The sequence below is a fragment of the Suricata suricatta genome, chromosome 13 (assembly GCF_006229205.1).
Source record: "Suricata suricatta isolate VVHF042 chromosome 13, meerkat_22Aug2017_6uvM2_HiC, whole genome shotgun sequence".
Lineage (NCBI taxonomy): Eukaryota > Metazoa > Chordata > Mammalia > Carnivora > Herpestidae > Suricata > Suricata suricatta.
In genome coordinates this window covers 26,640,738-26,666,207 of record NC_043712.1, presented here as the reverse complement: position 1 = coordinate 26,666,207, position 25,470 = coordinate 26,640,738, and the positions used below count along the sequence as shown (strand labels likewise).

The window sequence follows — 25,470 nt, the reverse complement described above, 5'->3', positions numbered from 1 at the left end:
TTTACCAGTGTACTCCAGTGAAGTACAGTAAGAAGGTAAGGACATGGTCCTTGCCCTCAAGGAATTTTCAAGGCTGATAAGGGAGATGAAGAAACATGTCAATGAAGCAGGAAAAATGATAAAGCCAGAGGAAGACAGTTCACGCAAGTGTTTGACCAAGATGGGACTTGTCTGCGAGCGCCTGAGGCAGTGGGGAAAAGTCAGGCTGAAGCCAAATTCTGGAAAAGGACAGAGGGCCAAAAACCTCTTTTGAGGTTGTGGCTAGAGAAATCTCTCAACATGGCAGGGGCCAGGACAACCTGTAGCCATAGTGCTATGTACTTAGTAGGTTCTCAATAAATGTTTTCCAATGAATAAATAAATTGACAAGCAGATAAACATAGAAGAGATGCCTCAAAACCTAAGATATGGGGAGCAGAATGGGAGAGAGGAAAGGAAGGCATGCGGTGGGAAGCAGGAGTGAGGTGGCTTTGTACTTCTGGTGTCAGTTTTCTTCATTCTGTAGTAGCAAGAAAATGAGTAGAAAAGCCAAGAATATGGAGAAACTCAGATGTATGAAACAGTCCTTCCTCCCCTTGGCCTAACTAACTCCTACCCGTTTTTTATGACTTGGCCCATTGAGTCATCTTCTCCAGGAAGCCTGCCCTGACTTTCCCACCTCAAGCCGGGTTTAGGTAGCTGTCCTCTGTGCTCTACTGGCCTCCTGTGTTTCCTTCAAGCAGCACACAGACCCATCTACAGTTGTCTGAGCAGGCATCTTTCTTGCCAGAAGAACAGAGCCAAATAGTCTCAAGAGCCAGGACTTTGCAATTTCAAAGCATGGCAGTGCCCGGTACAGGGGAGGCACCGGAAGGTGTGAACTGAAGTCCCAGCTTTGCTCTCCCCTAAATGTGTAGCCATGAACTTCATTTTTCCCCTTTTCTTAATCTCTCTGGGCCTCAGTTTCCTTAGATAAAAAATGGAGCTAATAACATTCACAGGTTGTCACGAAAACCAAGACCAAGAATGTGAAAGTACTGTTTCAGAGTTACACAGATAACTAAAAGGGTGTACATGCCGTCACAGAACACAGTCATCACAGAGCTGCACTGGTCACTAAATCCAGCGGGAGTCCCTGCTGTCCACAGAGAAGACTAGGAGTCACTACCCAGCCAAGGGCCAAGAGAGCTTTCCTACTGCAATCCCTCTGATATGAACTGAAATACTCCATCCACTGAACTCAGCCTCCTTGGTTCTGCCTGGAGGAGCAAACAGTGGCCTATCCATTTCCCCAGAGCTTTGCTTTAGATGTAAAAAGGTAGGCCAAAAGAAAGAAGAAACAAAAACAAAAAACCCAATTCAGGAGTTTGGAGTCTCAAGGACAAAACAAGTGAAATGTGTGTTTGTGGGCTGAGGAAGAACAGAACAGAATCCTCATTTTTTTGCCAATCCTCTGGGCCAGGCCTCGCTGACCAAGTGAAGGAAACACTTCCACGGCAACCAGCGGAGAGGCCCTGCACCCAGCAAGATGCTTTCATGGCCACTAAGTGTTCCTTCTGCTTCTCTCCAGGCTGACTGAGAGCAGCAGAGCAGCAGAGGACCGGGGAAGGGCGGGGGAGGCGGGGCGGGCAGGAAGGCGGAGGAGGGAAGCCTTCAGCGGAGCTGAGCGGGCTGGGGTTACTCCCGGTCAGTACCCTCCAGTCCCCAGCTCAAGTTTCAAGATCCCTGTAGTCTCTTTTGTTCAACATGAAAAGGAACCACAGCAATCAGCTGCTAGAGAAGTGGGTGGAGGAGGCAAATGAAAAAAAGAAGTTCAGAAAGAGATCCTGTCAGCAGCCAGGGCTCTGATACTCTTCGTAAAAGGACCCCAGGAGGGTCTCCCAGTCCTCACCCTGTCAAATGGGCAATGGCCTGGAGGGGACCAGGTCAGGTTCTAATTCATGGCTTTACTCCTTTGAGTAAAGCCTAAGCTTGTCTGGCCATAAAAACAAAACCTTCAGAAAATTTCTTTGCTATCAAAGGGCTGGTCACAAGCACACGGGTGCTTTTCGTTTTTAGGATTTGGTTTTGTTTTTTCCCTGACGTTAGGTCTCTACTTTCTTCCCCAAGGATAGCTACGACATGCTTCCTTGGACGGCTGGAACCTCCTTCTCTGGGAATTTCAGGGCTCTGGACAGCAGAGCGAGGCACGGCGACTGGCCATTCCCTAGGTGACCCCTTAGGGCAGGGGAGCATGGGGTGTATGTGTATGTATAAATATACACAGCTTCAGAGCCTCGCTGCTATGCATCTGCGCCCTGCATTCCCAACCCAGGAAAAGTCTTCTTCTTTACAGTGAGGGCTTGCTGAGGGGATTCCAGGATGTACCCAAAGAGTTTCAGGTTCTGGAGTCCAGCCAACCTGGTTCAAACCTCAATTCCAGAATTTTCCAGTCATGTGGCCTTGGAGAGGTCACTTAAGCTCTCTGATCCTCCATTGTTCTATAAACGGAAGTTTACCTTTACTAGGAGTATGGGTTAAACAAGTTCAAAATAAATGCTGATAAAGTCATGGACAACAATTATGTGAAGGGGTCCCAAGAGAAACCAGAATATTTAGGGTTATGTTCCCTGAACCCTTTGAGGCAAGTACCAGGGAAGCCAGAGTCTTCTGAGACCAGAGGGAGTGCTCTAAGTTTAGGAATCACATATTCCGTAAAGTACTTTACACCTAGGGTTAACTTGCATTGATTCAACAAACTACTAAATAGCTACTGAACCCAAAACACTAGTGCTGTGGTTCAAAGGAGCAACATTTCTCAGTGTTCCTTGAAAGCAAGAACCTGTAACAAAAGAGATGCTATATAAAGACATGATCCCTGTCCTTGCCTTCCAAGAAGGGATGGAAAAAGGATCAAGATGAGCAGACTTGTGAGCCTCCACCCTCTCTGCAATGCTACAGTCAATCATCACTGGAACCAGGGAGTGGAAAGAGACCTCTACACTAAGCCAGTGGCACATTGGTGTCTACCTGAGGAGTAGGCAGGGTGGGCTGCTGACAGTCCCTGGAATGAGGACTGAGGTCAGCTGATAAGAACCTGAATGGTAACTAGGTCCCCAAGGAACCAGTGGAAGGACGCCTGGGTGGCTCAGTCGGTTGAGCGTCTGACTTTGGCTCAGGTTATGGTCTCACAGTTTGTGTGTTCGAGTCCCACATCATATTCTCTGCTGTCAGCACAGAACCCGCTTTGGATCCTCTTTCTGCCTCTCTCTCTCTCTCTCTCTCTCTCTCTCTCTCTCTCTCTCTCTGAGAAATACATAAACGTTAAAAAAGAAAAAGAACCAGTAGAAACTTTGGCCCCAGGGTGAAAGGGTAATGTGTTCACACACTGGCCAGGAGCACTTCTGATGCAGTGAGGCAACAGGCACAGTCAGCTGGCTTTGGAAGCCCAGCAGGAAATGAAGGTAACATGAAATGACAGGTAACTGAGCAGGTAACATTGGCTCACATGAATTCTTCACCTGAAGAGAAAGCGGGGAAGAGACCAGCAGCCAGCATTAGACAAAGCAAGAAATTAGCTGAAAGCACTCTGTGTGGAGAATGCTTTGGGAAGCCAGGGAAGTGGGAAAGTGGGAGAAGACACCCAGAAAAGGCAAAAAACTAAGAGAAGGAAAGAAGCCAAAAGTATGAACAAGCCCAGAGTCTAGAAACAGGAAAGACTGAACCAAATAGAAAGGAAGGAGAGAAAAAGAGCTAGGGAGAGAGAAAAGAGTTTGAGGCATTCAGTCCTCACTGAAGACTGGTCTCCAACTGAAAATGTGACCAGACCCTCCAGACCACATGGCGTGGGATCAGGATCAGAGACAGGACCCCAAGAGGCCCAGGAAACACAGAAAGGAAAAGAAGATGTGTTTATGGGGAGACAGGGGCTGAGAAGGGATTCCTCTAGGGCTGAACGAAGTAATAATTGTTCATATAATGCGTAAACTAAGGAATAATTGTCATATAATAGTATAAATAACTTAGTTTTCCCTTATTTTTAAAATGAATAAACTATATCAAGGGACACAGTAGTGATTTCTAGGCAGAGGAAGGCAATTAGCATTTACCAAGCATTAGACACAATATATATGTTATTTTCTAGAATCCCTAAAACAAGCTTAGAAGAAATGTAGTTACTCATTTATCAAATGTGGAAATAGCCCCTTTGTAACCCTTGAGATTCTGCTCAGGGTCACGAAGCAAGCAAGCGGTAAATCTGAATTCAATCAGCTCTGGTGTAAAAGCTTTGGCTCTTTCTTTGAGCCCCGCGTCAGGCTCTGTGCTGATAGCTCAGAGCCTGGAGCCTGTTTCTGATTCTGTGTCTCCTCCACTCTCTCTCTCTGACCCTCCCCCAGTAACACTCTGTGGCTCTCTCTCTTTCAAAAGAAAAAAAAAACGTTAAAAGCTTTGGCTCTTTCTACTTTATGGGGAATTCAATGAATCACTTTCCTCTTTAAAATCACTTCATCACCTTTGAGGCATCAAAATAGGATGATGCTCCCCATGGTTCCTGGTATTGGGATACGGCAACATGACAGCACGGTATGGTGGAAAGACGCTAATAAGCCTTGGGGTCAAACAGACCCAGATTCAATTTACAGCTTTCTTCTGTGACCTTAGGCAACAGATCTATCTACCTTTTGAGCCTCAGTTTCCTCATCAACAAAATGGAGATGATAATACCAAGCTGCTAATGCCACTGTAAGCCTTGAATGTAATAACTTATTAAATGGCATCAGGACTTGGTGCAACTTCATCTGGTGGACAAAGTGTCACTCCAAGATTGCCCTTTGTGCCTCAACGCAATAGTGGCAAGAGGGCAAGAAATGGGAAGCTTTTAACTAGAAGCACCCTGGAGTCTCAGTTGCTCTCTGCCACCCACGGGGTCAGTAAATGGCGTACTGGAAATGCAAGACACATGGAACACTGTTCTTGATGCTAACAATCCAACTTTTCAAAGGCAGCTGATGTTGTGGGGTACGCGATGTCCCGTAATCAAGCGCAATTGTGTTTTCTATTCTTGTCTGGGTAAAGCTGACCTTTGATTCGATTTAGTTCAAGTAATATTTCAACATAGCAGTACGGCACTGCATCCACCTGATTACAGCCTGGCGGGGGCCAGGCCGCTACCCTGGATGGAAACCAGCGCCCTGGGCTCTGGAACACAGCCTGGCCATGACAGGCCTGGGAAAACATACTCGTGTTAGACTGGAAAGATTTCAATACATGAAACGCTAGGCCCCAGATCAGGACTTTAGACAAGTGCATGCAGAACGTGAATTGCAATCGTGCGAAGAGTTCAAGGAATTTCCAGTCTGGTGACACGTGTGTCAACATATGTCCTCAAATCTCCCAACAACATGACTCACAGGTGGCCCACAGGGGCAGAAAGCAAAGTTTGGGGCCATAGCCTCAACTTCAGTGGCTGTCCAAATGGTCCAGGGAAGGAGAAATGACGGTGAGTCACAGGATGTTCTCTGTAGATGGCCCTCGGGAAACGTTCCACCGTGCCTGTTCCCCACGAATCTGGGAAGAGGAGGAAGTCTGACACTTCTCTCAGAAGCCCTCTTGTCTCCTTGCTGATCCGGGCCTATCCACGCCCAGTATCCTGTGACCTTGGGACAGTTTCTGGCTCCCCTGGGCTGTTCTCTTTAGAATGTAGCAGCAGCAGTGTATGAATGACTGAAGTTCCAGCCCCTTCCCTCCACTGGCCAGCTCTGCTTCTTTACACAAGTTACTTAGCCTGTCTCAAGTTCAGCTCCTTCTTATATGTAATGAGGAACAAAATTCTCAATCTCACATGATGGTTGTGAAAATGCAGTGAACTAAAGCATAAAGCCTGGTGCCTCATAGGTGCACTGAATCCTTTACTCGTATTAGCTCATTCATATCTCCATATTGCGGAAACCGAGCCAGAGCTGTTACAGGATTATCTAAGGTCACATAGCTGGTAATCAGAAGAGCCAGGATTTGGAGACCAAGGCAGTCTGGCCAGTGTTCCCTTGGTGCTAAATTGTACTGCCCGGTGGGTTTTTACAAAATCATGATTTTTATCTTCCTCAACTCCCTGCAACAGCCAACTATCTTGATATGTCACCAAAGCCTGCCCTGCCCTCTGAGCATCATGTCTTCTTGACTTTCAAAGATCAAAGCAAAATCAAAGGTCCACACAGTGAGTTCTCAGCATTACCACTAAATCCAAGAGTTAGAAAAATCCAGCATAGCCTCCAGGACTTATTTCACAAAAGTCTTACAGAGCCACATGAGAAAGTCCAACAAACTAGAAGTGTACCACGAATATACAGAAAATAGCAGCCATACCACAAACATACAAAAACCTAGCTGAAGGGATGGAGAAGCTAAGTCAGGATGTCGGGAGGCACGCCCTGCTGCCCTGACCTCCCCTCCACTCCTTCCCCTTTCCTACCCTGATCCCAACAATATGGCATGTCCTCCAAAGGCACATCTCCAGCCTAGTGACCAAATGCCCAAAGTTCTTCCTTGTCCTTTCCTGGAAAAGCTCTCATAAGCTTCAGAGGGCTCTATGTCATGGAGAAAAGCTTTTCAGAAGTCCCTGGATCAGGGGCCACAGGAGGCCTACACTGGGAGATGCTGAGATGGGAATTCCAGGCCACAGCGAAGAGCCACGTAGGCTCTGCTCTACCAACCTCAGGGAGCATAACTCTCAGAGTAGCACCATTCACAGGGACTGTGGTGGACAAGGCATCCACGGAAGTGTGGACCTTGCCAGCCCTATATACAGCTTGAAAGCCACCTCTCAACTGTCCCACCTACCAGCCTCGCCTGATTCGTGAATCAGGTACAGAAAATGATCTTATGAAGTCCCACAGAGCACCAACTCAGCTTCTGTTAAAGAGCATTAGCGTGGCTATAATTTGGGACAAGGACTGACACCTGGAAAGCTAAGCTCTTGGCTTAGGATGGAAGTTGCTGAACCCTTTACGCAGGGGAGACTGGGGCACCCAGCCACACCACAGAACCTCCCCGCAGTCTTGTCCATCTGGCCAGGCCATGACACATAAAGAGAGAGAACTTCCACAGCACCTCTGCAGCCACAGAAACTGTCCTGGAGCAGCATAAGCAATGGTGCCGCTGAGCGAACGGCCATGGGATAGGGCAGCGGACAAGAGCCTAGCTAACTGTGCAAACAGGGGAGTTGGGAACTTCTTACAGGGGATGTGAGGATGGTCCACCCAGGAGGGCAAGAAACCTCAGCCCCAGGATGTGCATTTCCCAACTTCCAGCCAAGCAGGAAGCCCTGACCCTGTATATGGTACAAAGTCAAGAGGAGCCTGGCCGCACTGTGCCATCTAGAGATGAAAGAGAGTTTATAGTGGACATTCTGGCATTGGGGCAAAGAGGATGCCAGAGAAGAAATGTTCAGCAGGAAGCTGGCTAGTGAGCCTGGTGGGTAGCACTAAGCAATGCATTTAAATAGCTGAAAAGGAAATAAGCAGTAAAGACAAAGCAGAGAGGAAACATCTTCTCCAGCACAATCCTGTTCTGAGCAGCACCGGCGCCACTGGGGAGGCCTTGCCCTTGGCCAGTGTGCGAATCACCCCCATCTGAATGTGCCAGATTCACCAAGGAGGTGGGTGGGCTGGAGTGGTGACAGAGCCTGAAGGCAGGCGCCAAGGAGGAGGCTGAGGAAGATGGCAGTACTTCCTGTCCCCCCAAGCCTCTGGCAAGAGCAGATGCAGGTTTGTGAGGCCTGAAGCTGACACAATTTGGGGGGTGAGGGGAGCTCTCTTTATAAAAAGCTGATTTTTTTTAAATCCTAATTTAACAAATTTTGATAGCTAAGACTCCAAGCAGGGCCTTGATGGGAGGGGGGGTGCTAGAAAGTAAAACTTCTTTAGTTTCTCAGTAAATCTACTTCCAGTCTCCCAGGTTCATGGCAGCACTTCCTGTAAAGCTCTGGAAGGTAGACCGTGTGGAAAAAAGAGAGCCAAGACTGTTTAAAGAATTTTTGTCATTATTATTTACAGCCCAGTTGACTTGGGTTCATTTGGGCATCAACTTGAAAATTACGTGTGCTGGGATTTTATACTTTTCAAAGTGCTTTCACTTGACTGTTAAAACACTCTGTGAAGGAGAAAGGGCAGGTATTTTCTCTCACTTTTATTCCCCAAAGGCCCACTGATTGCTTGCCATGTGCCTCCTACTGTGCTAATGCTTGGGGTAGAGCTATGAACAAGACCCAGTCCTGCCCTCAAGAACGACAGCCCAGGGGACAGTCCACATCACTGGGTACTCCCCGGTGATCCCCCCGTCCAAGTACTGACCAAGTACGGAAACATTTTCAGGCTGTTTCCCAAAGTCCCAATGTCAAGGCAAGGAAATCTGAGGCCCAGGGAGGTTGAACAAATTGGTGAGGCCAAACAGTCAGCTAGAAGCAGAAGGGGAAATAAATCAAATGAAATTTATGGTGTGTCAACTATATGTTGTGCCCCCACCATGAGCCATCCACAGATGTCATCTGATTTGGGGCTCAATCACCCTTGGGGCAGCAAATCTCTATTTTCTAGGTAAATGGAGGGTCAGAGATAATCTAAACATGCCCAAGGTTCACAGATAATGAAGGGTAGAATCTGAATTTGTTCCCCAAACAAATCTTAACCCAAAGCCTCAAACTCTTTCTCTTACACCAGCATTTTCCAATTTTCCATCATTTACAAACTGCTCTCATAAGTTTTGCCATATGCACATAAACTATATATTCTTTAAATTTTTTTTTCTATTTAACATCCTCCTATTTAACATGCCCATGGACAAATAATACCTATGAAGTTGCAATTTGATATGGGTTAAAATGAAAAGCTGTCATCTGTCTACTATTGAAATAATCTCAGATACTACACAAAACTCACCCGGAGAAACAATAAGCCTTGCCATCTGTATTTCACAGAGACAGAATCTAAGCCTGCCGTCTCTAGAGTTCCTGAGAATTTGTGCAATTTTTAGATTTCCACTGGGTTGTAGTCATGATAGGGACTTAGGAAGGATGAATGTTCCTCACATGAACTCCCAAACATTAATTTAATGAGGTTTGGATCCACTGCTTACCCTGTGTGGTTATAGGTTTAGGAAGAATAAAATGTCCAAAAAGTTCCAGTGATGAGGAAACAGGGTAGGGACCCTCTGTGAGGCTTCCTGCATGGGTTTCTCACCAGGATGGTTTCAAGAATCATTAGACTTGTCTATGATTTAATTCTCAAAACTAAAGGCCTTCTCAGTTGAAAGATCATTGGAACAGTACAAGCTAGCACTGTAGAAAGAGAATTTCATAGAGCAGCAGACATTTAGCTGTGTTCCATTCCCAGATTAACTTTCTGGTGGCTATGCAAACTTAGAAAAGCCTCTCCCTCTCCCAAGTCAGATTATTTTCTAGAATAGAAGTTCCATACGAACAGCGCCATATTTGTTTTATACACCTCTGTGTCCCATCACCTAGAACCATGGTTGGCACATATTAGGTGCAATAAATATTGGCTGAATGATTGGATTAGTCAACCCATTTATCTATGAATGAATTAAAAGACCTCTAAGGTCTAATCCAATAAGTAGAAGTGAAATCATCTTCTCTAGCTCAGGAAACCGTAGGACTAGAAGGTAGTATCAGAGCACATACCCTCATAACCACAGATTATCTGTGGGTAGTTCAATGAATCCAGCAGATACAGGTTGAAGGAAAATCACAAGTCGGAGCTCCAAGTAGATCACAGGAGCAGGGGCCCAGCACAGATGACACCACAGGCTGGTGAATCTGTAAGAGCCTGAGTGATAGAGTCCAAAGGGGACTGATCCAAACCTCAAGCCTTGGTTTATAGTTATTAATGTCTTAGATGAGAACAAAGCAAGCTATTTATCAAATTCCTACATGACAGGAAATAGTAACAAGTAGCAAATGTACACATGGCAAAATCAGAATCTTTTGGTAGGACAAAATGACATAGGGAATTTAAAAATGTAAAATAGAAAAGAGACAGATATTTTCCCTCTCGGTTCAAAAGACCAACAGCATGATTAAGAAATGGAGAACAAGTAATTTGCAATACTGTGTATTTAACAGACTATAATTTTGGTTGATTGCACATGGAATAGAACTCAACACTGTGACGTGGATGCCAAAAAGTCTAATGCAATCTCATATTGCATTAATAGAACTGTAGCTGCTCAGAACAGAGGAGACAAAAATCCCCTTCTACTCTGTGCTGGAATACTGTTGTAATTTCTGATAAACTTCAAGGAGGACATACACATACTGAAACACAACCAGAGGAGAGGCAGAAATCAGGGAGGAAAAAACAATCCAGAAGAGGAATGAAGGACGTTTAGCCTAGAAAAAAAAAAAGAAAAAAATCAAAGACTTCAGGGAGAAAAGGGAAAAAAACCACAAGAGCTGTCTTTAAATATTTCAAGGGAAACTGAATTAGCCTCACTGTCTGGAAGGTATAGCAGGATAAGGAATATTTTCCACTAATTAGAGCTATCAATACCCAAAATGAGCTGCCATGGGAGAAGTAGGTCCCATCTCAGGAAGTGGGTGTGGAGTAGAGAAGGCTGATGAGAGCAAGACTCCAGACCAACGGTGGTCCGTCCAATCCCGCCAATGGCAGGACAAGAGGGCTAAGCCCATCATGCTGTGAGCAGGGCTGTCAGTGCAGATAAAGATGGGGCTCTCGGCCAGGATCTACACGGACATACCCCAGCATCAGATTCTCTCTGATATCAAGAGTGCTATTGAAATTTGGCAAAAAGATACTGATTTTGCCTAGGAAGAAGCACCATCCCTATGCATTTCCCTCCACTCTGAGGCCCGGGTGAGGGATGCAAGACAGGCAAAGAAAGGTGGGAACAATTCAAGTAGCCACAGCACAGAAAAGGGAACGGACTGGGTGAATGGAGACGGGCAATGAGCACCGGCATGATACAGTCAAAATCACAGGAGAGCCTCTCTCTTCAGAGCTCTGCACAAAAAGGTTTTTGGACATAGGTTTGTCTTCTCTTCTCCACCCGAACTTCTGTCTCCAGTTGCTCAAAGAAGAAAAATGGTTGTTTCCGACAAAGCCCCCACTAGGACCTGGAACTCTGCTTAACAACTCAGCCCCATCAGTGAGTCTGTTTCTCCAGCCATGAAGTTGTGAGGCAGAAGAGGAAGGCCAGGCACTCGGCAATGCCTACTGACACCTACAAGTAATGCTGGGTCCCATTTATTACACATCTGCTTCTGTGCCACACACTGTGTTAGGTTTCACATTTTACATCGCCAACTATCAATTATTTTACAGGTGAAGAAATTAAGGGTCAGAGAGGTTTTAACTGGTTTGGCCAAGATATCACCACTTCAAAATAATCCTAGTTCATATTCACAAAGTGCTTTCTATGTGCCAGGTGCTATTTTGAAGCATTTACATGTGTTACCTCATTTAGTCCTCACAACAATCCCTTGAGATAAGTTCTCCTATTATCCCCATTTTACAGAGGCAGAGAGTGGTTTAAAAGGGCATAAGTGACTTATTTACAAAATCATAAAGCTACACAGTAAAATATCTTCACACTCTTTCCCAGGGGCCACACGGTCTCTCTGTGGTAGGAGACATAACCCTAGCTGTCCTCTGGTCCACCAGGCAGGGACCCTCCATTAGATCAGAAAGGACTGAGACTTTGATTGGTGGCTGTGACCTTTGGGTCCAATGCTGGGACAGACACGTGTGTGCAGGGTAGGTTAGGGATCGGCCAGGCTGCACAGCCCAGGGTGGTCCGGCCAGGCACTCCTCACAGCCGACCCAGGCTGCTCAGCACAGCCATGCCTCTCTCTGCGGTGAAGCTACCCCGGCTCCATGCCCACACACGACTCTGTGCATCATCAGTTTCCACACTCCTCACTGCCTCTTCTCTTGTCCAGGGAAAGGACAGGTCTGTCTTCCCAAGAAAACACTCCAAGTGTGGTTGACATTCTAGCCCTTTACACCATTTCTTATATTGCCAAGTGGGTCACAAACTGGGAGGCTTTTCAACAGAGGCTGATCCTCCCCATCCCTCCTAAAACACCGCATTCAGTACAAAAGTACTTCCCCGGATGGAGCAGTGGCAGCAGGTGGCCCATGATGGGGAGTAATAATGTATGATCGACACTGTTTAGAACCACCAGGACAGGGTGACGATAGAAAGCAGACCAACTTGCAGTCGGCTTCATTATTGCTTTGCAACTGTCTACAGACCCATGCACGCCCACCACGACTGCCGCTTCCCCCCATCCCCCGCCCTCGGCAGGCCACTGCCTGGCAGGCTGCTCTGTGACTCTGACTCCTGCAAACCTCAGGCAGCAAACCGCCTGCTCCTCACCCATTTCCTCAGTGGCAGGCAAGAAACTACCCGGGCACTTACGAGATTGGAGATTAAGATTTCACTCTTTAAAGATCAGACTTCAAATGCCTATCAGACTAAATCAAATGACTAAGGGGAAGATGAGCTGAATTTCCCTTTTAGAAAGGCTTAACTTTTACCTATCCATACCAAGCTGCAACTCTAACCACTCTTATACGCAAGTAACTGTCCCCCGTCTCTAAATGTGCGCATTCGCAGCAACCATATGTGCAACGCCCAGAAAATGAAGTTGGCAGCAATCTGCACCCCCCAATTGTCCTAATGCTGGGCCTGTGCCATTCCTCTCTGGGGATTTTTCCTCTGTCCTCTGGAGGAGGCCAGCAAAGTCACGGTCTGTCTAGTTTCTTCTCCAACACCTCCCGAAGAGAGGTCTTTTGGCCCAGTCACAGAGGAGGAAACTCCCCAGGAAAGAGCTAAAAGTGCCAGGCCACCAGGGCTGCCATCTGACCCCCGTGCAGGTCAATTTCCAATTATGAACCAACACACAGAAGGCTTTCTGCTTACTTGAGTTGGAATGCTCAATCTGCTGTAATGTCCTCAGAACGTGGTGCATGTCCTTCATGCTGGTGTCTTTCTGACTATATAAAAGAAGCCGCTGAGCATCCGAGAACAGGCGAGACACGCTGTAGGGGGTGCAAGGAAAGAAGAAAAGCTCTGGTTAGACCTGCTGCTGCTCTGGCTTGAGGAGAGCACCTGCCAGGAGTGCATGCCCTAGCCTGGCTGCCAGGACTCCAGCAGGCCGGCCCCAGCCCGTTCCTACCGCTTCCCACCCCCGTCACGAATACCCCGTGCTCCCGCCCGCCCAGCACAATCCATGCCCCACACAGGCTTCCATGTGTCCACACAACCAAATCTTATACCCTGCAAGGCCTGGCCCATGTGCCTCCTCTCCAGGATGCCTTCCCTTACATACACACACACACACACACACACACACACACTCATCCAGGGCCAACTTATCCATGAAACACAGTAGGCACAGTGCCTATGGCCCAGAATGTTCTTAGGGGTCCACAAAATTTTTTAATTTCTTTTAAAATCAGAATAAAAAATGAAATTCAGAAATTCAAATAAATATGTAGGATAATGAATCTAACCTAGATTATATTCACTTTCATATCAACAGTTATAAAAGAGGGGTCCATGAAAGCTACAAAGCCTGAGGTCTGTGAGCACTGTAATGTGGCCCTGGCCACCGCAACTGCTGCTTCCTCAGAACTGTCCTAATACATCTCATACAGTCCCTCATCCGCTCTAACTCGGCCATGGTTCTGTGCATTCCAAGAATCTTCAATCTTCCTCATTAGGCAACACTTATTAAGTCCATACTATGTCCAGTATCAAAGCTGGGAGCCAGGGATACAAGAGCAAAGGAAGCAACATCCTGGCTGTCAGGGAGCTCACACCCAGGGAAGAGAAAGACCTGCAGACATGAGGACACTGCAGGACAGGGCGGTGACAGACTAAGAGTGGATCTGGGAGCAGAGGACCACATTCTCTGATCCTTGGCCATGAGCTCCTTGAGGGCAGGCTCCCGTCTGTGCTCATCTCTGCACCACCTTCCCCAACTGCAAACCAGCCATTTCAGATGCACAGGAAACACTGCTAAATGAGTGGCTAATTAATGGACAGAGCCAACATGCTGTCCCCCTCTTCTCTACTTATTGACCTGTTTTTAGAAGCATGGCCCCCAACCATACGCCTCTTAGCTATACACTGTTACTCCTAACATGCACTGGAGTAAGGTCCCCATAGTCTCAAGTCCTGGCAGCAATCCTCTCAGCCCTTGTTCCTCAAACCTTTACAAAAGCAACTTCACTCAAATTCAACCATTCAAAATTCTCTGGAGGTTGAGAAAGGAAGGAAAAGTATTAACTGACAAGTTTGGAAAGAAAACCTGATACAGTACTTACATGGACTTGTTAAAGTTTCCAACAACCCCAGGAGCCTCACCAGGAGTCGGATAACGGAAACAGGGGTTATTGGCATTACAGATAATCCCCTGAACCCAAGGAAGCGTTCCTGCAGAGGGCATGGCTTTGTTTGGAAAGTGGCCTATGAAATCAAGAAGAAGAAAACCACAAAGAGAAACATTAATTCTTTGAAGTGATTCTGGGACTTGATAGAGACCTTTACGTTTTTTGGTTCCACCCATACATTGCTTCATCCCAAAGCTGTCTTTCCCATTACCCACATCCCAGACACTGGCCAGCTCTGGACTGATCTTACCCTAAGTCAGAAACTTGGCATCAGATAGTAGTTCTTAATCCACTTGACATCACCTGGGGAATTGGATTCAAGACCCCAGCTCTTGGGAAGTGATGACAGGGGTAGAGTAGACGGTATGCAGAGAGTTTCTGGTGTGTAGCAAGTACTTAGCCATCATTATTTCACCTTCCACCTCCTGTTTTACCTTTCAGAGATGTGGAGGGGCCCTGGGAAAGACCCCATCCAATTCCTTCATGCACTAAGGAAACCACAGCAAGATGAAGTGTCAGGTGAAGAATGCTCAGGAGACAGTGGGCAGAACTAGGAGTGGAACCCACATGTCCATGATCCCAATCCATGTTCTTGCCCTTATTCCCGAGGTCCTGTCCTCTGTTGGCCAAACATGTTAGTTTCTCTTCCTCTGCCAGCTCACAAGCTCCTCAAAGGCACCTAATTAGCATGCTGACTTGGGGCCAGATGTCATCTGTGAAGCTACATTTGTTGTCATTGCTGTTCTGTCGCTTACCAGAACAATGAACCCCATCCCATAGGTCACCCCCTCACTCTCCTTTCCCTTCCTTACGGAGGCGCTTCTTACAGCATGACTGGGGAGACTTGGGCTGGTCCCAGGTGTGAAAGGCACAGCTGGTTGAGGTAGGTAGCCACAGGTGCCACTTAGGAGCACAAGATAAACGCACCCTGGAATCAGGGGCTTTTAACCTGGGGACCAAGCACGTGCGGTTTGGACAGAAAGGCCATGGCTCCAGCTTTCATCATATTCTCATGGTTATCTGTGATCCTAAAAGAGTTAATGGCCATTAAAAACAATGGCTCAAGGCACCTGAGTAGCTCAGTCAGCTAAGTGTCCAACTCTTGATTTTGGCTCAGGTGGTGGTTTCAGGGTCATGGCATCAAGACCTGTGTCAGACTCTGTGCTGACAGCATGGAGTGTGCTTGGGATTCTCTCTCCCCCTCTGTCCCTCCCCTGCATACACACACATCTCTCTCTCTTCCAAAATAAATAAATAAACATTAAAAAAAAAAACAGCTCTCAGTGATGAAGAGCTGTGTAGCTTTACAGGTTTTGAGGTTAGACCAACTGGGTTTCATATCTGGTCCCTGCAACTTGCTAAGTAGCAACTTCGGCCAAGTTACCAAACTCCTACCTCAGTTTCCTGACCTGTAAAACAGTGATACAGACACAATCTACTTCACAGAGCTGCAGGGAGTACCATATTCATTCTTACAGGCAAAGCATGTATCAGAGTGCCTGGCACAGGGTAAAGGCTCAGTGAGTGAGCCTGTCAGTTACTGAGGCACTGTGGTTGTGAGTCTGTAAGAGTACTCACTCAGTGACTGTCCAGCCAGGAACAGTCCCTCAACCTCACAGCTACCACCATCCTCCAGAGCAGGAATCCTTTTACTCTTCTTACTCTTTTCATGCAAATGTGCTAAGGAAGGCTCCTCAGAAGGTAAACTATAGCCAGGAGTTTGCTACCCTTTGCAACTTCAATATTGGGGTCCTTCTTCCTTTTTCTTCGATCTGTAGTCCAACCAGAGAGGCAACATCCAAAGCAAGGATGAGACAAGATCTGATCACTGTGGCCACCCTCTGCAGGGACTCTGGCCTGTTGAACATTTACTCAGTTAACCTCCTTATCTCCCTGTTAATAGTTCAAGGAAAACCAAACAAGGTCCCTTGCCTAAGTCAGCTGCTCCTCATGCAGGTGAAATTTATGTAACCCAACCAAACACTCGAAGAATCAAGGGATTCTCCTCTTTAACCTCCTGGAGATACTGGCACCAAAGACAGGGTGGTATTGATCCAGGAAACACAGGGCAATGGAAGGTGAAGTTACCTCAGGCTGATCCTTGGGGAGTTAAGCAAAAACCCATTCCTATAGTTGTACCCCCCAATTTGAAAAAAGAAAAAAAAAAAAAGCAAGATGGGGACTTGGCATTGGATATACAGGAGGACATTCAAATAGCATAATGGACCTCCAGGGCCCAGGGAAGTGATTAGGACCATGACCAAACCGTGGAAGATTTATGGGGAAGAGTTATACACCGATCCTTTGTTCCCAGAGATAAGACACTTCTGCAAGCTTCGTCTTAGCTCTCTGCTCTTCTGCTAGGTCCCTAGAAGGCGGTGAGAACAGGAGGCAAGGTTGTAAGAAGTGCACAGTGAGGGACAGAAGGCTCACCTGCCTTCTGTAAGTGTAGGAACTTCACGTTTCTGAGAAATCTATAGTCTAGATCCCGAGGGCTCTGGGTTAAGATTTAACAACTTGCCCAAGAGCACAATCTCAGCAAGTAGAGTAGCAAGGATCCAAACAAACCCCGATTTGTCTGATGCCAAGGCCTGTGCTGTTTCTACTATACCATCTTGCCTGTTTGTGATCATTCCTGAAAGAGTATAGCCTAGCAGATGGAAAAGCAGAGTTTTCTCCAAAACGTGTACTTCAGTGAAGCTTAGGGTAATACTTAAACAAAATCAAATATGCATTTATTCACTAATCTTTGGGGTACCAAAAAAGAAAAAGCAGAATTACCTCCCAAGCCCACAAACTGAGTATATATTTCATTTTATACTCTTTTCCTTTTTGGCAAGATCAGAAAAATGACACCTGGTAGAATGTCTTTGAGGTTTTGTGGGTTTCGTGGTTTGTTTGCTTTTTTTAAACTTGAGTAGGTATAATATGCACTAGCAAATCAGCAGGCAAATAACTGTCATGTGCTGTGAGAGAGATGGGACCAGACCAAGAACACAATTAAAAGGTGCCCCTCACCCTAACTCTTTCCTGAGGAACAGTGTCCTGCAAGCCTGTAGAGCCGGTGGGGTATGAATGGGCAAAGTCATGGAAGCAATGGAACAGAGATCCCAGTTAAACCTCCACACAAAAGTTGAGCCTTTAGACGGGAACATTTCTGCAGAGTCAGTGCATCCAGCCCGCCTAGCCAGGAGACAAAGACAGTGATTGCAGAATAACACAACAACCACATGGGGTAGGTGCTGTCCTATTTCCTTTGACAGAGATAAGGACACTTAGGCACAGAGAGGCTAAATCACTTGCCCAAGGTGCCTAGTAAGTGTTGAAACCGGATTCAAACCTAAGTAACCTGATATCTACCTAGAGCTTGTGTTGTTAGCCATTACTGTATTTTCTATGCTCACTTTTTTTAAAATTTTTTTTAGTGTTTTATTTATTTTTGATACTGAGAGAGACAGAGCATGAGAGGGGAAGGGATAGAGAGAGAAGGAGACACAGAACCGGAAGCAGGCTCCAGGCTCTAAGCTAGCTGTCAGCACAGAGCCTGACGCAGGGCTGGAACCCACGAACGTGAGATCTGTCCTGAGCCGAAGCCAGAGGCGTAACCGACTGAGCCAACCAGGCGCCCCTATGCTCACTTTTTAAAGGCCACCATCCAATCACATGATCGGGGGGTGCCTGGGTGGCTCAGTTGGTTGACTGCCCAGCTTTGGCTCAGGTCATGATCTCACAGTTCGTGGGTTCGAGCCCCATGTCGGGCTCTGTGCTGACAGCTAAGTCAGAGCCTGGAGCCTCCTTCAGATTCTGTGTGTCCCTCTCTCTCTGACCCTCCCCTGTTTGCACTGTCTCTCTCTCTCTCAAAAATAAATTTTAAAAAATTTAAAAAAATTCAAATACATGATTGGGAGTCTGATGATCTGAACTTAATTTCATCTGTTACTTATGAGATATGTGACCTCAGGAAAGTCCGTGTACTTCTTGGAGCCTCAATTTACTTATCAAGAAATTAAAGCAATGGATAATAATGAGAATCTATCATACAAGGTTGTTATGACAATTAAATGAAAGAATATTAGTCAATTTGAACAGTTCTATATAAATGCTGCTTAAAATTATATGTTCCATGACTTGCAAATTGTGCAATATAGATTTAATGCATATGAAAAAAACTGGCAGGGGCCAGAAGACAGTTGAGTTACGGCATGGTTCCAGGAGGCTTTTTTAATCACCACTTTCTGACTTATGGGTAAGGTTATTTTACTTTCATGATCTAAAATGGATGAAACAGATGTTGGCTATTATTATAATTACTATTATCCTCATTTGCTAACACTGAAAATGGTTTCCTGAGTTCACACCTTATCAAAAAATTGGAAGCTTTTCTGTTTCAAACCATGTGTGGTGTTTCCTAAAGATAGCATCTTCAGACAGGTCAAATGTAGCCCATGTCCACTACCTGGATATCGCCTGCCAGGAGAGTCTCAGGCAGGACGCTCAGATACTTACATTCGTGTTGCTCGTAGGGTGGGTAGCTCAGTCGAACAGAGATCAGGATCAGGAAGATAAATAGGGGCCAGGCCACTTCCAGCAAAAGCTGAAACTGAGGGAAGAAATAAGAGAGAGTGCTGTGACTTTAAAAAAAATAACATGGGTGCCTAATACTCTTGGACTTGGGGCAATCCACAGCAAAATTAAACAACTGATCAAATCTACAGCCTCTCCTACCACTCTCCAGGCTTTAACAACACTGAATTGTCTATATTCCATACCTCTGTGTTCTCCTAAGAAAAGGAAAATGCTTCCTATCCTGCTTCATCTGGTTCACAACTTACTACTTATTCGTCAAGACAGACTAACTCAGGCATCATTTCCTTTACTAAAATCTCAGACTGAGCTTAGAAGCTCTTCTCTTGTAATAGTAACCAGTGCATATTCCTCCCAGAGCCTTTTCCTCCAGCCCCTAAAATCATCTATCACCAGCTCCCTCACCATAATATGAGCACCACTTGAAGGCAAATACTGCGTAGGCTTTGCATTTCTGGCCCTGGGTCAGTGTCAGGTAGGGAAGGACCATTCGTTGAAAGGAGAAAGCCAGGCAGCTTGCTGCGCTAAACATACCCCCTCTGCTCCTTTGTACGCACACAAAGTTGGCCCCCATTGCACTGAGAAAAGGTCTCCAAAGCACAACGGAAATTTACACAGCATTCCATATTGACCTTGTGTGCCTCCAGGACGGAAAAGTTGGAGAAAGTGCAAAGTTCTTCCCCATCCATCGAGGTCTGGGTACCATCGTCTCCAGTGGGTTAGATCAGTAAACTTTCAAGTAAGCATGCTCCACTGGTGAAAACAAGATGGTGTCTCTAAAGGAAAACCGTGCCTCTGTGAGTTACCAGAGGAGAAAGAAGTCTAGGGACAGGATGGAAATCATTAGACATAATTCAACTGAACCAAGGGAACTCAGACAACTAGTTACACTGCCCAAGGACTCTCACCTCTTTCATTTCCTTCATTTCTAGACTCTGATGTTCTAATTAGGATGAACACCAAAGGGCCCAGAAGAGTCATGGGGCCTTGTGGTTAAGAATAATTACAAATGTGGCTGCAAAGCCATAAAGCCAAGAGAACACTGGCCTGAAATCCTCCCTTCTTTTTTTAAACAGATTTTCTTTCTTGATCTTTAAGTCCATATATTTTCATTGCAAAAAATTTGTAATTAAAAAAATCCAGGGGGTGCCTGGGTGGCTCAGTCAGTTGCAGTTAAGCATCTGACTCTTGATTTTGGCTCAGGTCATGATCTCAGGGTCATGAGATAAAGCCTAGCATTAGGCTCCACGCTGGGCATGGAGCCTGCTTGGGATGCTCGCTCTCTCACTCTCTCTCTCTCTCCCCCTCCCCCACCCTTTGCCCCTACTCCACTCACACTCTCTCTTTCTCTCTCAAAGAAAAAAAGAAAAGTAGAAAAAAGTAAATACAAATCACTGTTAATCCACTTCCCAAAGATAATCCCTAGTAAACTGAGCTAATGATGGCTTTCTGTTAATATTTTTTGCCTTTTCTATGCATATATAAATATTTTTCTCTACAAAACTGACATTATACAGCATATGTAATTTTATATTTTGCTTTCTTACTTATCATCATAATGGGAGTTTTCCATGACATAAAATATTCTCTTAAAATATGGATTTTAATGGCCACTTTGATATTTCATACTGTGAACAGAGAATTAATAAAACCTCTCTGCTCGTGCTGGTGCTTCAGATTGTTTGGGGGTTTGCTTGTTTATCATTTTTTGTCAGATTTTGGTATTTAAAATAACCCATCTTTAACTTCCAGAAACCTTTGATAATGGTTACATACTAAACTCTTTTTAAATCTTTTTAGAAGGAAATACAAAGATAATAACAGTAGCTATCTTGGGGTAATAAGAACATGGGTGACTTTTCAAAATACTTTCCTATGTTAGGGCACCTGGGTGGCACAGTTGGTTGACTGTCCAACTCTTCATGCCAGCTGGGGTCATCAGCTCATGGTTTGGCGTCATGCGCTCAAGGTTTGTGGGGTCAAGTCCTACATTAGGCTCTGCCCTGACAGAGATTCTTTCTCTCCCTCTCTCTCTGCCCCTCCCCTGCTTGTGTGTACTGTCATACCCACTCCTCTCAAAATGAATAAACTTTAAAAATATAAATTCGGGGGAGGGGCGCCTGGGTGGCTCAGTCAGTTAAGCGTCTGGCTTCCGGCTTCGGCTCAGGTCATGATCTCACGGTTCGTGGGTTCGAGCTGCGCGTCAGGCTCTGTGCTGACAGCTAGCTCACAGCCTGAAGCCTGCTTCACATTCTGTGTCTCCTTCTCTCTCTGACTCTCCCCTGCTCGTGCTGTCTCTCTGTCTCTCAAAAAAGAAGTAAAAACATAAAAAAATATTTTTAACATAAAATTTTTTTTATTTTAAAAATAAACTTTCCTGTGTTTCCTAAATTTTCCATAATGTATATATTACTTCTCAAATGGAACAAAAATCCATTGTTACCATATATCCATAAAGAATACTTTACACTATTTGACAGCACACTAAGGGGGGGAGACAAATGAGTCCCTCTTTGGAAGGAAGCATGTGTCAGTGGGGTCTCCAAGACCAAAGATGTGGTTAGTCTTCCTAATATTTCTCTAAATAATCCCAAAGAAGCAAAACACATTGAAATCTCTAAGATTTCAAATAACATCCAGTCTCTTCTACCCTCAGAGATGAAAGCCCCTCCTCCGTGGTCCCCAGACACCCAGCACCTTCATCAGCACATGGCACTGCAGGGGCCCTATTTAAGAAGGAGTTTCTCCGGGCGCCTGGGTGGCTCAGTCAGTTGAACATCCGACTTCGGCTCAGGTCATGATCCCATGGTTCCTGGGTTCAAGCCCCACATCAGGCTCTATGCTGACAGCTCAGAGCCTGGAGCCTGCTTCCAATGCTGTGTCTCCTTCTCTCTCTGCCCCTTGCCCACTTGCGCTCTGTCTTTCCCTCTCCTTCTCTAAAAAACTAAATAAACATTAAAAGATTTTTAAAAATAAATAAATAAAATAAAAAGAAGTTTCTCCCCCACTATCATTTTCTTCTCACTAAGCTTGCCACATGGAAAGACCTAAAAAATGTTTACTGAGTAAGAGAATGAAGTTTATAAAATAATACAGATGGAAATACAAGTCATTTTGCACCCTCTCAAAAAGCAATATGAGTATCCCTTTTGACCAAGTAATATTCCTACGAATTCATCCTACAGAACTAAATTTAAAATACCAAAAAGCTCTATACGTGAAGTTATTCATCCACTGAAACACTGCAATTGCAAAATACTGGAAACAACTTAGCTGCACAGCAATGGGAAATGATACATCTAACAGACGACATACTGTGCAGTCATCACATCTACGAAACACAGACACCATTAACCATATAATATTAAGTGAACAAAGCAGAGCACAAAATTGTATGTGTTACAAGCATACAGCTAAATAAAATCATTTACAAATATCAACAGGAATGAAACTTCTTAAAAATGGCATAACTGTGAATGAACTCAGAAAAGAATAATGAACCCAGAAAAAAACAAAAATAAAATTAAGCGAAGAGTATCAGTAAGATAAATAGTAGTCATCAACCTTGGCATTCTGAAGCTACCATCTGTATATTTAGCTACCATTTATTTATTTCCAATATGTAGTAGGCATATAACATATGAATTATCTCATTTATTTCTCCAAACAACTTTGTGATGTAGGAACCATTAAGGTCTCCATTTTATATGTGGCAAGGGGTACATAGGGGAGAAGGAGGGGTAAGTCACAGACACAGAGACAGAGTTAAAATTAACTGCCCAACTCCAGAGGCCACATGACATTGACACAGCAGGTGGCCCAGGGGAGAAATGACCCCATTCGGTGGCACAGTCACAAAATATCAACTAGTTCCATGGAGCTAAAATGAACTCATGGTCTATAGATTTCTAACAGTTATAGCCAATAATGAGCACCTACTTTCTGCCAGGGATTTTTATACATTTCATCCCTAATATTTAATTCTCATAATGACTATGAGACAGGTTGAATCATTACCATGAAACTAAGGTTTGAAGAAGTTATCACCCATAGCCTGGCGAGAGAGTACACCAGCACTTGACCCCAGTTCTACTGACCCCTATGTGCTTTTGTACCCACTTTACAGTTGAGGACACTAAGGTTCAGAGTTAATATATAAACATCCAAATATTGGCAATAGGATGTGAACTTATCAAATAAAAGCTGCATTGACGAATTACTGTAAAATTACCAGCAATGTCAATGGCATCCTACCATGGTAGATTTGGGGCAAAAAGATCCTCCTCTTACTAACTTGCTAATTCACAATACTTTCTTTACCTGTGATACACAGATTTTAATGCACTCTTCTCAGAATTGCTTTGAAATTTAAGAAGATAATGGATATAAAAGTATTCCAAAACTACAAAATGTAGTCTATACATCAAGAATTATTACTACAAATATGAAAATTATTTGGAAATAGGAAAATATAGACACCAAATTATGTCAAATGAAAAAGAAAACAGAACCACAGAACATGAAATGACACATATACATGTAATGATTACAATGGTCTTCTTGGGCTCCTGTCACTCAAGTCCCCTCAGGACCAAGGACCACACAATCTGGTTCTCATAGTCATGACCCATCTGCTACAGGGATTTCTGCACATCAGATAAAATTCAAGTGCCCTTCCCTAGCTCCACGGCCAGGGGTGGTCTGGCCCTGCCAATCCCCAGCTCACCCCCAGCTGGTCTTCATTCACACCACCAGTGCCACTGGCCTTTCTGTTCCTTGAGTTGGGAACATGCATGAGGCCCCATAGCGTTCACCCCCCATGTCTCTCTACCTGGAATATTATGCTGCCCCTAATCTCTGAGCTCCTGATCTTCCCCGACTTGAACTTCAGCACTCTCCGCTTAAATGTCACACCTTTCCATTCTACATGAAGTCCCTATCCATAGCCTGGTGGTATCCAACATAGGGTCATAGTTTGTCTGATTTATTCTCTTCCTAACACCTCTGACAGTTTGTTACTATATTTTTACTTCTGTGGTGGTTTTCGCTGAACTGTAAGCTCCATGAGAGCCAGGATCACATCTGTCTGCTCCACCACCACACACCTGGCCCACCATTCCGCATGTAGTGTATGCTCAGTCAATATTTATCCCAATGAAACAATAAATGGCTACGTGTTCTAACTTTCTTCATGCCATACAAGACGAAACTAAATCTCAAGAGAAAGGACTTAGCCATTGAGGCACATGGTAGCCAAGCTGGAATAGGACAGAATTAGAATTAAATAAAAATTAGAATTCTTATCTGGATTTGCCAGGCCAGAAAAATGGGTGAGGAAGAAATGTATCAGCTGAAACTGGAAGTGGAGAGGGAATGTGGAAAGTTTCCACCTACTCTGGAAAATTATAATATCAATTTATTTAATAGTTTATTCCTTATCATTAACCAAAGTCCAAAAACTCATATTCGGCAAAAATTAGAATTACCTATTTTCCCAGCCACATGACTAATCAGATGTAACAGAGAAAATTAATAGCAAAAGCAAAAAAGAAAGGCCAGATGGCCACACTGTCCCATCTGTTCCACAGGACCTTGGCCTCTGGGTCAGCCTAAAACCAGATGAGAATCCTGAGAGCCCGGAAGCCCCTCGCCCTTCCGGTCCCAAGCCATGTTTGTACTGAACGACTGCCACCCACACAAGTTAACCGTTACTTTGGACCCAAACTGAGCTTTGCACCCAACTTTCGCAACTCAGTGTATTCTTTGCCTAACAGAAGCAACGAAAAGCTAACCCTGGTTGATGGTCGTCATGGGGGGACAATGGGGGCGCCACAGAGGTCCCTAGGATTCATCTGCAAACAAGGACAGAGAGGGAAAGGGCAAATGCTGCCTTTCCACAGGGTTAATCTGGGGTGGGCTGTTCAGCTCCCAGTTTTAACATATTCTTCCCAGCGGCAGAACACAAGGCCCCTACCGCAGGGAAGCCTCCTGGAGACCTGCTAACTAATGGCCCATTTAACACATTTACCACTCATTCAGGGGCCACTTATTAAGCGTTATCTCGAGTACCAGACTCTGGAGCTGAGTGTGTATTCTCGAGGATCTGAGAAAATGGGAAATCAGCAACGATATCCCACACATGGTGGGCAAGAATGATCATGGAGCTTCTTTCCCTGCCTACTGGGTAGGGCAGGTTCTGATTGTGTGAGCTAATGAAGAGGCACCAAAACTCTGGACAGGTCCTTGTGTCTCAACAATATCATCCGCAAATCCAAGCCAGGTGGATTGGGAAGTAGCTACCAGTCTGCACTTAAGATCCATGGGCATTAAACCCTCAGTGCAGATAAAGCAAAACCTGCTGGGGTGGGGGGAAGTCTGCAGGGCCCCCAGGAAACTGGTTCTGCTGCTTCTTCTGTGACTGACCCATTAGATCCCTGCCCCCAGCCTAAAATCCCAGATCCATCAACTTTATTAGCGGCAGCCCAAATCTCTCCAG

General features: G+C 45.2%; 1 protein-coding gene across 1 annotated transcript in view; it reads right to left on the bottom strand.

Annotated features, from left to right (window-relative positions):
- Window positions 1-25,470, bottom strand: part of ABCA1 (ATP binding cassette subfamily A member 1) — a 128,189-nt gene that overhangs the window by 79,963 nt on the left and 22,756 nt on the right. The window contains exons 3-5 of the mRNA XM_029919638.1: window positions 18,897-18,990; window positions 14,325-14,466; window positions 12,916-13,034 (exon numbers count right to left, since the gene is read on the bottom strand). Coding sequence (XP_029775498.1) covers window positions 12,916-13,034; window positions 14,325-14,466; window positions 18,897-18,990 — 355 coding nt within the window. The remainder of the gene's footprint in view (window positions 1-12,915; window positions 13,035-14,324; window positions 14,467-18,896; window positions 18,991-25,470) is intronic.